The following is a 12345-nucleotide window of genomic DNA, read 5'->3' as shown; positions in this document are numbered from 1 at the left end:
AGCCTACAGGGCCAAATAGGGTGTAATGGTGATAGTCACAGAACAAAAATCCCCGTTCACCAACCCTAAAATCAGCTTCATCTGGAATGTTCAGGTATATGGACCAAATATAATTTAGATGATGATATATAGAACCTAGAGAAGCAACAATGAACATGGGAAGTTCAATTAGTACTCTGAGTGATGAACCTGAGAGAATCTTGACTCTAACTATACTCCTTGCAAATCAGAGGGCTGAAAAAGTCCTCTGAAATTATTTATTCATCCTCTTCAGTTTTCTGAGGAGGACATTGAAGGACATTCATGAAAAAGGAAAGGGAAATTTTGAGTTCTTACTCTGTGCTAGGCACTTTATGTATGTTATTTACCCAGCTTTATAAAATATGTGCTATTACCTCCATTTTACAAGTGACAAAACTAGACTCAGAAAGTTAAAGTTGCATGATTAGTCATTGTCTGGATAGGGTGGAATCTGGTCTATTCAACTCCTATTAGAACATAGGTTCCAGAGAAGTCACTACATGTAACACCCTTAGAACATGTTGGATGCATGCTCAGGGATCAATCATCGGTCACTGTCATGCTGTGAGTCAGGGGTAGAGCTAGGTTTAAAACTTCGGTCTCCTAAACTCAGGCCAGTGTTTGCTGAATAACTACTGGCATTTCACAGAGAAGAAAACACACCAAAAGCTGTCAATTACTTGCCTTCTAGCCTTTTTATATCAAAGCAGTTAAGTAAAAAGATAAAATACTTCCAGTTACTTAAGTTTCAGAAAAGATCCTATTTCAATTGATAATTTAATGATATTATTAATAGCAATTATTTATAACTTTCTATAAATGACATAACTGAAGTATAGATTGGTTAAGTGTCTTCTATGTATGTAGCAAATCTAGAATTTATAGATTCAAGACAACTGAGTTATCTAAAAACAATGCAGCTTTGTAAAAAAAATATCACGTTTTTGGTAAAGTTACTGGTTTCCACAGACTAGGCTGTTATAGCCTCTGTTCAGCTTTTATGGGCTTTCAATGTTTTATTTCCTAAAAAATGAATAAAGCAAGGAGAAAGATTACATTGCCTCTCTTCTCCATAGAAAAAGGACTGTTAGGCTACAATGACCTTTTTCCTCCTTTGATATGAAATTAATATTCTAAAATCTAGAAATAAATTAGAGCTGAAAAATCATCTTTACTTTTTTTAGTCTAGATATTATGTTTTTATTTTTTGTCTGGAACAATAATAACAAGTAATTAGGAATTAGGCTAGGAAAGCCATTTTGAGCAGAAAAAACTAAATCTAAGCTCTCTGCTGCCCTCTACAAGTAATAACGTGAACTGCAATTGCCAATCTGCTTTTTTCAACTTGGTAATTTTTTGCAAGGATCTTACATAGAGGAAAACATAAACCATCTTTTAATCTGTATAGAAATATGAATGACAGTAGAATTTATATTCTCAGCATTGTGTAGCTCTTATGTTTTATATTACTAACATAAACACATATTTAAAAATCATACAAATGTATAAAAATTTTTCTAAATACAAGAAAACTATATTCCACTTTAGAACTCTAGAGTTCAAGATATAAATAACTAGTTCAAAGAGTTCAAGATACAAATAACTAATATGTACCTCACTAAAAATAGGTTAGTAATAGAATTTCAAATGTTTTTTTTTTGAAAGATTTTATTTAATTTCAGAAAAAGGGAAAGAGAGAGAAAAAAAGGGAGAGAAAAATTAATGGGTTAGAGAAACATCGATCAGTGATCTGTTGCCTCTTGCATGCCCCTACCTAACCAAGGATTTGGTCCACAACCTAGGCATGTGCCCTGACTGGGAATGGAACCAGCAACCTCTCAGTCTGCAGGACGATGCCCAACCCACTGAGCCATGCCAGCCAGGTCAGAATTTCAAATCTTACTAAAAAAGAAGGACTAACTGAAATATTAACAAAATAGAATTTCAGAAAAACTAGAGTTCCAAACTATTTAGTAATGAGTTAAAACAACAACAAAGTTAGTAATGAAGTTATATGTGGATTTGAGTTTTTAAAAATCATTTGGATTAAAAATTTGAGTGTGTCTGCAAGCTTTACTAAGAATTTGATTTTGGAAAAGATCAATTCAGATCAATTAAATACTACTAGAAAGACTATAAAAAGAATAGTTGACAGGCTAAAAAGTTTGGTATTACTGAAACCATGATTCTTTTTGCAATGATAACACAAACAGTAAAGAAAATGGGGAATTGGTACTGTTAGTGATTTCTTTTTATTTCAAGTACACAGGACAACAAATCATTCCCAGTATAATGTAAGATGATCACTTCTGTTCATGTAACAAGATTTTGAGTGGGATTTTCCCCTGAAACATGGCTAAGGCCCATGCCCAACCTCTTTATTTTCTCAGCCCACATTTTACTTGAGTTGTTGATGTTCCCCCAACAAACAGCTCCTGACAGCACCTTGCCTCAGCTGCACCATGTACCTCTTGCTTTTCATCCTGGGCTTCTTGGAAGCCAGTGTGGCATTGTAGCATGTAGCGTGTAGCGTGATTATTGGAGCATAGGAACTGATGGATAAAAACTTCCCCCTTAGTCCCCTGAGAAAACAATTCTGCAGTATATTTCACATAGCTCTACAGAAGGTCCCAGCAAGATCAATCCTTAGTTGTCTACAGTGTTGACCAGCTTAGTTATAGATACTTGCATAACTTCAGGCTCTGATTTCTGGAAGGAATCCTGGCAAATACACTGACTCTGAGACTGACCCTAGAGATTATACACACAGGATGGGATTGTGGAACTGGGTCACTCATTGGTAAAATGATAAAGGCTGTAGGTGTGGATTTGGTATAGATGGAGCAGTGAAGTAATGGTTTATGTAGCAGTGGTGACAAATGAACAACATAGAGGCAACAGTAATTGAAGAGCTGCCTGGCTTTTGTTAATTGCTTTAAAAGCCTTGAAAAAGCAGCTGGTAACCTTTATAATGTTCTCAGAGTTATTATGACCAGAAGGCCAAGTGGAAGCCCCTAAAATTTCACCTTCTACACCTGGACCAAGATAATAAATAGAAGCACAACTGCACATCAAGAGAAAATAGACATGGCCATCAAAGTTACAGCAGGCAAGAGTGGTAGTCTCCACTGCATCTCTATTCAATTAATCTGTGTGCCTTCTACGATGAGAGGGATTGTGTTGGCTAACAGTACACTACTGTAAACTTAACTAAAAGTGTAATCTCAGCTATTATGCAAGATGTAGAACCTTTATTGGAACAGATCAGCACATCCTCTAGCATTTGGTAGACGGCTACTAATCTAGCTGTGTTCTTTTCAATTGCCATTAGTAAAGAAGACCAAAAGTAGTTAGCTTTTATGTGGGAAGGACAGCAGTCTATATTTCATGCACTGAGGCTGTTAATTTTTCTGTTTTTTTTTGCCACTGAGTGTCCACATGAGCCTTGATATCCACAGAATATCATGTTAGTCTAATATACTGATGACATCACAACTAACAGGGCTTGGTGAACAGAAAATGGCAAGGATTCTGGATACCATAGGAAGTCAAATGCATGCCAAGAAAATCCCTCAGGGGCTGCAGTATTAGAAAAAGTTTTAATAGATCCAATAAGCTGAGGCAAATGGGCTGGTATTTCCCTCCAAGGTAAAGAACAAGTTATTGCACTTTGCATCCCCCACTGCTAAGAGAGGAACATGGCATTACGTACAACTCCTGTTGGAGGGTGCATATACTGTATTTGGAAATTCTTCTTTGACCCAATAATAGGGTAATCTGAAACACTGACAGTTTTGAGTGGGATCTGAAGCAAGAGAAGTCTGCAGCAGGTCCAGGCTATGGTGCAAGTACTCAGGCCACGTGACCCAGCATTCTGATCAAGCTTAAGGTACCTACGGTAGACAAGGATGTTGTGTAATGTCTCTGTTAAGGCCTGGAAGGGGATTTCAATGTTGATCCCTATGGTTCTCAAGGTAGGCTATACTTTCCAAGGCAGAAAACCACTTACTGTTTGAACAGCAGTGCCTGGTGTGCTAGCAGCCCTAGTAAAGACTGTTTCCTCTATTCCTTTGACCAGCTTTACCATTCTGTTGGTTCATTCATTAATATATGAAATCTTTGAAAGGTCTTCACTTTAAAAATTATTTATTTATTTATTTATCTTTAGAGGGGAAGGGAAGAAGAGAGGGAGAGAAATATCAATGTGTGGTTGCCTCTCATGTGTCCCCTGCTGGGAACTGGCCTGCAACCCAGGCATGTGCCCTGACTGGGAATCGAACCGTGATCGTGTGGTTCGCAGGCCCACGCTCAATCCACTGAGCTACACCAGCCAGGGCAGGTCTTCACTTTTAAAGAAAAAAAAAAGGGCAGATAGAGCAACTAGCATAGCAAAACAGAAAACCTAGTCTACAACAAAACGAAGAGACAATGTTTCCATCAAAATCTTTTGTTGTCAGATAGTGAGTGACTAACCAAACAGCTATGACATTCACAAGGTATCAGTCTTTGTGCATTAAGAAAAAAAGGTAAGGAAAATGGGCTTCTCTGATGGCCCTGATTCTGATTCTAGGGGAACAGCCACAATGGCATGCTAGTCTTAGAACAACAGTCTAATGTGGGAAGGACTCTAAGGATCAAATTCTTAGGTTGAGGGCAGCATACTGCCATCCATGCAAGGAGTTTACAGGTGCTAAAGCAATATGGGCCATATAAATTCTTGAAACTAACACTGCTCCGAGAAAAACTGCTAAGAGTAGAATCCAAGGATGGATGAATTTTTAAAAACCACTTTGTGAGCCCTGGCTGGTGTTCACTGGACTGAGCACCTGCCTGGGAAGCAAAGGCTTATGAGCTTCATTCCCAGTCTAGGGCACATGCCTGGGTTTTGGGCCAGATCCCCAATAAGGGGCGCATGAGAGGCAACCACACATTGATGTTTCTCGCCCTCTCTTTCTCCCTCTTATCCCTTCTTTCTAAAAGTAAATCACTTCGTAAAAACAACAGAAGAGGGAGCTCTAGAGTTATAAAGCTGAAAACAGGGTATCTTTATCTAAAAATGCAGGAAAACTCACTGCTCTTAAAAAATGAGCAACAGAAAAGAATCATGAACCTACTTTCAAACTATTATAAGAAAATAGAAAATGTGGAGTAGAATGTCTCCATAGCATAAAATAAGCACATTATAAAAGCTATGGAAGAACATAAAAATTCAGAAATTAGGCGATTGGAAAAAGGACAATTTAAAATAAGGTGATAGAACCAAGAAAAGAATTTAAAAAATTACTTCAGAATTAAAAAAAAAAACAATGACTAATGCATTAAGATAAAAATGAGACAAAAAGGAAGATGAGCTTTAAAAAAATCCAACATAAATATAAAAAACAGAGAGGGAAGACAAAACAATAGAAATAATGCTAAAAACTGTAATTTAAAAAAGTATGTTATAAAATAACTTGAAAGGACCTATTTATTATAAATTTTTAAGAGTGGCCCTTTATGCCAGAAACAATGGAGTGAAATATTTAATAAATTCAAGTAAAGAAAATGTGAGGCATGGATCTCATATCCATCCAAACTAACCTTCAAGTATAAAGACTGCAAACAAACTGATATGCACACTCAATTACTCAGGGAATATGTTTCCCATGAACATTTCCTCTGAATTCACTCAATTCTGGAACAGCAGTCAGCAGACTTTTTCTGTAAAAGCTGAAACAGTAAATATTTTAGTCTTTAGTCTGTGTCACAACTACTCAATTTTTGTCCTTGTAGTGCTTTAAAAGCAGCCATAAATAGTATGTAAATAAGTGAGCGGGTTGGATATGCCTCCTGGGCCACAGTTTCCTGACCCCTGTATTAGAGAATGAGCTTCAGAAAATCAAAGACCTAGGAAAGTAGTGACGTAAGAACTGGTGCTGAGAGCTAAATATATGTATTTGTTTACTTGTAGAACTAAAACTAAATGATGGTTATAGGGTACACAGCACAACTTGTAATGGCTAAGTGCTCTGACCCTTTAGGCACAGCAAAACTATTTTAAAAAATGGAGAATGGTGTGCACATGAAAGGTAAAGTAAGCACTTACTACTTTGAATGTATTAATTTAGAATAATGATACTACTTTAATCAGAGAAGGAGAAGATGTGCTAGTTAATTAAAACAATGCTGAGAGGAATGAGCCAATTTACAGTTACCAACAAGAGGAAACTGAAGGCATTATATAAAGATAACCAACAGAATGAAAATATCAATTTTCCTAAATATCAAAAGATAAACCAAAGCAAAAACACAAATAAAACAAAAAGGAGAGAATAAAATAGAACAGATAATGAAAGAGAACATGTCGCTGTTTATACAAGACAGTGGGATATACAGATATATTTGCAACTGCTTATATTCTTGAAAAGTGGAGGATAAACCATAACATTTTAAAAAAGGATTTTGTATAGAGGAAAGGAGTAGGGTACAAGAACCAAGGATAGAAACAAGAATCTTAGAGAACTGACTTTGAAATTCTACACACCTTTGTTACATAATTATTTAGAACTGTTACTTAAAAGCAGTAATTCTTAAAAATTAAAAATCAAAGGATGTGAGTTAATGGCATAACTACACATAGAAAAGAGCTAGTTCAATAATTTAAAAACAGTAATTTGTACATCCTTATTACAGTCTATGTGTCAAAGACAACCCCTAAAAAATAAAACATAAAATGTTTTCAGTCATAGTATTTTATTAATTTGTAGTAATATAGTAGTCCCAGATTATAAAAAGATCAATAGAATATATATATATATACAAGCAATAAACAGTTAAATGTAACTTTACAGATGCTTTTATGAAATGACAGCAATTTAAAAATCTAAGAGTAAAAATCTAAAATTCCAGATTCTGTTGTCCCAGAATCTGGAATAACTTGACTGTTATTCCAGGAATAAGTCTTGGAAGAAAAGGAGGCCAATAAACTTCTAAATATGAGGTGCAGGTCAAAAGGAAATCAGCACAATGTACATCTTAAATTTACACAATGTTGTGTGTCAAGTATACACCTTAATAAAGCTGGGGCGGGGGATGGGGGAAGGACATAGGAACCATCCTGAGGCAGCATACAGTCACTAAAGAAGAGATAATTTGAGCATAAGAGTAATAACCAAAATGGTCAAAATATAACAAATATGTTCATATCTATGATTTTATAATAACTTTATAAAGAAAAAAAATCTGTCACTTTTAGAGAATTTCAATGAATAAAACTCATTATCTTTGAAGACCAATAAAGGAAAGGAGTCAAACATTTGTCCTGCCTGTATCATAACTCAGTACCTCAAAGTAATCAAATGATTGATGATGGGAATTTTCTCTTTACAGAAATATTCCAGATAATAAACAGAGGACTGATAAAGGCACAATAAAATAATTTTGCAACTTTCAATAAATAAACTGATCTAGGCAATGATAATTTTGAAAACACCACAAAAAGACCCTCAGAAGGAACTTCGCAGCCCAAAACAATCTCTAGATCTAACTACCAATTTATCAGAAATACAGCAAATAGAGGAACACAGGAAATGATACCATGGGTATATTACCATGAATATTAAGGGTATGGGAAAACTCTATAGGAAAACTCTATAGGAAAAAGACATGATTTCTTCAACAATGAATTACAAGAAAACAAAGATTGGAAACCTACAGATTAAAAGATACTGAAGAGATATAATCAATCATAATATATAAACCTTGTATGAACTGAAATTCAAACAGACAAAATAAAAAACAAAAAAATGTTTAACAATCAAGGAAAGTGTGGCCACTGCATCTGATAAGATAAATGCAATGATACAATGTCTAGGATTTGAGTCAACATAGTCCACAGGAGGGTAGGTGAGTGGATAGATGAAACAAGACCGAATTTATCACAAATTGATAAATGCTGAAACTGGGGTGAAGACAAGAGGGACTTTCTTTAAGAAGACTTGACCATGATTTTATTGTAGCTAACTATAAATAACTGTCTTATTTCTGTATATGATTTGATTTAAATCATACTTAAAAACACTCAGGATTACCATTTCATACTTTTTCGTTCTTTCAATACAAGATTCGAGACTCATAGATAGAGAGCAGGCAGGCAACTCTGGGATAGGGGTTAGAGGGTAAGGGGATGAATCAAAAAAAAAAAAAAGACTCATGGACATGGACAACAGTGTGGTGATTACAAGGGGGAAGAGGGTATAAGGGGGATAAAAGGTAATGGAAATAATACAATAAAAAATAAAAATACCTCTGGCCCAAGCACCAGGATTCTAAAGCAGGAGATCTGGGACAGATACCAAGAAGCTGAATATTTAATAAACACTTCAGGTGTGTGTGTGTTTTTTAAAATGTAGTTAAAATTGTTTTTGTAAAAAGTCTAACACTGAAGACACATAATTCTTCTAGAAAGACATTATGTACACACACACACACACACACACACAATCTGGCTTACAGGATTTGCTAATATGTTGAGGGGGCAGGCTTATTAAAATTTAATTTTTAGAAAACACCTTGTCTTTAAAAAACAGCAGCAGCTGCCATCATTAAACATAATGCCAAACTATTTTTTAAAATCTCACTAAAAATGTATTACTTTTCATAACAATCTTTAGAAAAGGTTTCTTAAAATCAAGATAGTTCTAGAAAATTTGCCAAATGATAAAAATGGAATAATCCCAAAGATACCAGGCTTTTGGACTTAACTACAATTGTACACTAAAGGACATAATTATTTTTATGTATGCACTGCATATTAGTTTTTCATAGGTGACACACTGGAAACTCCTGGACCACATCTGGCTTGTAGATGAGGTATTTGGCTTGCATGTCGTTTTAGAAAAAATCTGATCTGACTTTTAAAATTCAGGAGATTTCACCACATAAACATCCAGATTTTGCTGTCCCACCTGCAGCAGTGGGTGCAAGCAGAGTAGCAGCTTCCTCTTTCTGGAGGGGTATGGCACCTCCTCTTCACCACAGTCCTTATCCTACCACCTTTCCTAGCATATATTCTAGGCCTGGTCTCCTTAGACATATGAGTATGTGATGAGCAGTTATAACCTAACATTGTTCTGAGGGGGGTTTCCTCCTCATAGGTAACAAAGTACTAAGACAAAACAGGCTACTTATAAGAGCCAATAGCATTCAGTTTTACATTAAAAAAGTGCACCCAGCCCAAAACATTCATTGTTCTTATAACACAGAAATCAATGCTACCTGCATATTTTTAAATGCTTTTCTTAACGGAGCAGTAAGGCTTACCTTCAGATCAAGGCTGCTAAGGCTTACGACATCATCATCTTTTGCTCTTCTTTTTCTTTTCTATAACACAAAAAGATTTCATTCTTAATAGAAGGAAAGCATATTACTCCATACAACTAGAAAAATCACTTTAAGAAGTGAAGCCTTTGACTGTTTTAGAAGAATATTTTTTATTAGGGATGCTCATAAATTACCTCTACCATATATACAGTCTAATAAGCACCCCCTGATTAAATCATGTCTGTGAAGTGATTCCACCCTATTAAAAAACTTACTTATGTAAGGTTTTCAGAATACTCTTTTTTTAAAAATATAGTTTATTGATTATACCATTACACTTGTTCTATTCCCCCCTTCATTCCCCTCCACCCGCACACTCCCTCCCCCACCCTTCTCCCCCCTTAGTTTATAACCACGTGTCTCAACTTCTTTAGATTCTATATTTCCCATACTATTCTCGCCCTCCCCCTTATCTATTTTCTACCTACCATCTATGCTATTTTCTGTGCCTTCTCCCCCCTTCTCCTCCTCCCACTCCCCTGTTGCTAACCCTCCATGTGTTCTTCATTTCTATGGTTCCACTCCTGATCTAGCTGTCCTCTTGGTTTGCTTTTGTTTTAGGTGTGGTTGTTAATAACTGTCTGTTTGCTGTCCTTTCACTGTTGATATTTTTCATCATCTCTTTCTTATATAAGTCCCTTTAGCATTTCATATAATAAGGGCTTGTTGATGATGAACTCCTTGAACTTGACCTTGTCTGAGAAGCACTTTATCTGTCCTTCCATTCTAAATGAAAGTTTTGCTGGATAAAGCAATCTTGGCTGTAGGTCTTTGGATTTCATGACTTGGAATACTTCTTTCCAGCCCCTTCTTGCCTGTAAGGTCTCTTTTGAGAAATCTGCTGACAGTCTGATGGGTACTCCTTTGTAGGTGACTGTCCCCTTATCCCTTGCTGCTTCTAGGATTCTCTCCTTCATTTTAGTCTTGGCTAATGTAATTATGATGTGCCTTGGTGTGTTCCTTCTTGGGTTCAACTTCTTTGGCACTCTCTGAGCTTCCTGGATTTCCTGGAAGTCTATTGCCTTTGGCAGACTGGGGAAGTTCTCCTTTATTATTTGTTCAAATAAGTGTTCCACTCATGGCTGTTTCTTTCCCCCTTCTGGTACCCCTATAATCTGGATGTTGGAACGTTTAAAGATGTCCTGGAGGTTCCTAAGCCTCTCATTTTTTTGAATTCTTTTTTCTTTACTATTTTCTGGTTGGATGTTTCGTTCTTCCTTCTGGTCCACTCCCTTGATTTGAGTCCCATTTTCCTTTCCATCGCTATTGGTTTCCTGGACCTCTCCCTTGATTTCAATTAGTTTAGCCTTCATATGTTCCTCTAATTTGTGACTGTACCAATTCTGTGAGCATCCTGATAAATAGTGTTTTAAATTGGGCTTCTGAGAGGCTGGCAATCTGTTGGTCGCTTAGAGTTATTGGCTCTGGGACTTTGAGTTCTTGCACCATCTTTTGGGCTGTTCGTGCCGTCCCTGTTGAACGGTTCGTAGCTGTCGGACTTCTGTATAATTCGGTTTTCTGGTCTCTGAGTGTGTCTTAGTTCTCCAAAACTTTTGTTGTATCCAAACTTGGTTGTGGGAGAAGGCACAGTGTTTCCACCTATGCCTCCATCTTGGCGGAAGTCCAGAACAATACTCTTATATAAGCCTTCAAGGGCAGTCTATACTTGTTAGAGAAAAAGTAAATGTTTTATACATAAAGGCAACAAAGGTTCTTTAAAAAGGAACACATTATTTACTCTACGGGAGAGAGGGAATCTTTGCTAGAAAAAAATATGCTTTTATTATGGCCCAAAGTAATTAGATTGAGGAGAAACTGGTGGGAGTAGAATCAAAATCAAGCGGGATTGTAGAAAAAAAGAAAGATAAAGTCTAGGAGGAAGTGGGGAAAATATGCGGAGCCCATAAGTCTCAGAAGCAGGCCAACATGAAAACAACAAAAGAGAGAGCTCCATGAAATTAGAAAACCCATCTGAACCAGAAGCCTCTTTGTTAAGGGTCCAGGAAAAGTACATTTACACTGAAAAGAACAGAAAATTCTCCAACTCAACTCCTTCAAAAAATAACTCTAAGAAAAAAAAGACTAAGGGTCAGAACAATGACCCTACAGGTAACAAAGTTACCTCAGAAGGAAATGCTCAGAGAAAAACTATAACCTACTACTATTTCAAATTTAGGTAAAAGACAAGAAAATGACATAAGACATGAAAAAACAATATAAATCAGACTGAGAAAAAACAAAAAAATGAAGTGACAAAACTCAAGATCCAGAAGATGCAGAAAAGTTTAAATAATATGATGCTAACTTTGAAAAGCAAACTAAACAAAAACCCTCCATATGTGTATTTTATCCGTGAGGCTGTGTATTTGTAAAAAACTACATGAGCAAAATATCCAGAGAAACATTAACAGTGCTGTTGACATGGATTAGAGTGGAGGTTGGGGTTGGAAGACAGACATATACAGGAGAGAAAACTGCCAAACGAAAGGACTGTACTGAGGAAAAAAATGCACATACATGACCATACTTATGTATTTATATAAAACTGTACACGTGTATAGGGATATATAAAGAAATTTTAATAGATTTTAACACATTCTACTGTATTTTATTTTTAAGTTTTGCTTTTCATACTTACTCATTCCATTTAGAACATATTTTTTGTATGTATGTGGTATGAGATAATATAGCCAACATGTCAGCCCACCATTCCTTCATAATGCTTATGATATAGTAAGTTCTCAAATATTAGTTCCTGGGTTATCTATTTTGTTCCACCAATTTATCCATCCCTGTACCCATGGCAGGAACCCTGCACTCCACTTATCCTGTACCCATATCATGTTGTGTAATTATTGTATCTTTGGAGTCTTTTTTTTTAAGGTTCCATTTATTTATTTTTTGAGAGAGGGGAAGGGAAGGAGAAAGAGAGGGAGAGAAACATCACTGTGTGGTTGCCTCTCA

At 36.1% G+C, this 12345-nt stretch overlaps 1 protein-coding gene across 1 annotated transcript in view; it reads right to left on the bottom strand.

Moving 5' to 3' along the window:
* Positions 1-12345, bottom strand: part of NET1 (neuroepithelial cell transforming 1) — a 50179-nt gene that overhangs the window by 14379 nt on the left and 23455 nt on the right. The window contains exon 3 of the mRNA XM_037065893.1: positions 9322-9381. Coding sequence (XP_036921788.1) covers positions 9322-9381 — 60 coding nt within the window. The remainder of the gene's footprint in view (positions 1-9321; positions 9382-12345) is intronic.

Source organism: Sturnira hondurensis, unplaced genomic scaffold (assembly GCF_014824575.4).
Source record: "Sturnira hondurensis isolate 20B ecotype Veracruz unplaced genomic scaffold, ASM1482457v3 Scaffold0016284, whole genome shotgun sequence".
NCBI classification, from domain to species: domain Eukaryota; kingdom Metazoa; phylum Chordata; class Mammalia; order Chiroptera; family Phyllostomidae; genus Sturnira; species Sturnira hondurensis.
Note: the sequence above shows the minus strand (reverse complement) of the source record. Positions and strands in the feature narration are given on the sequence as shown.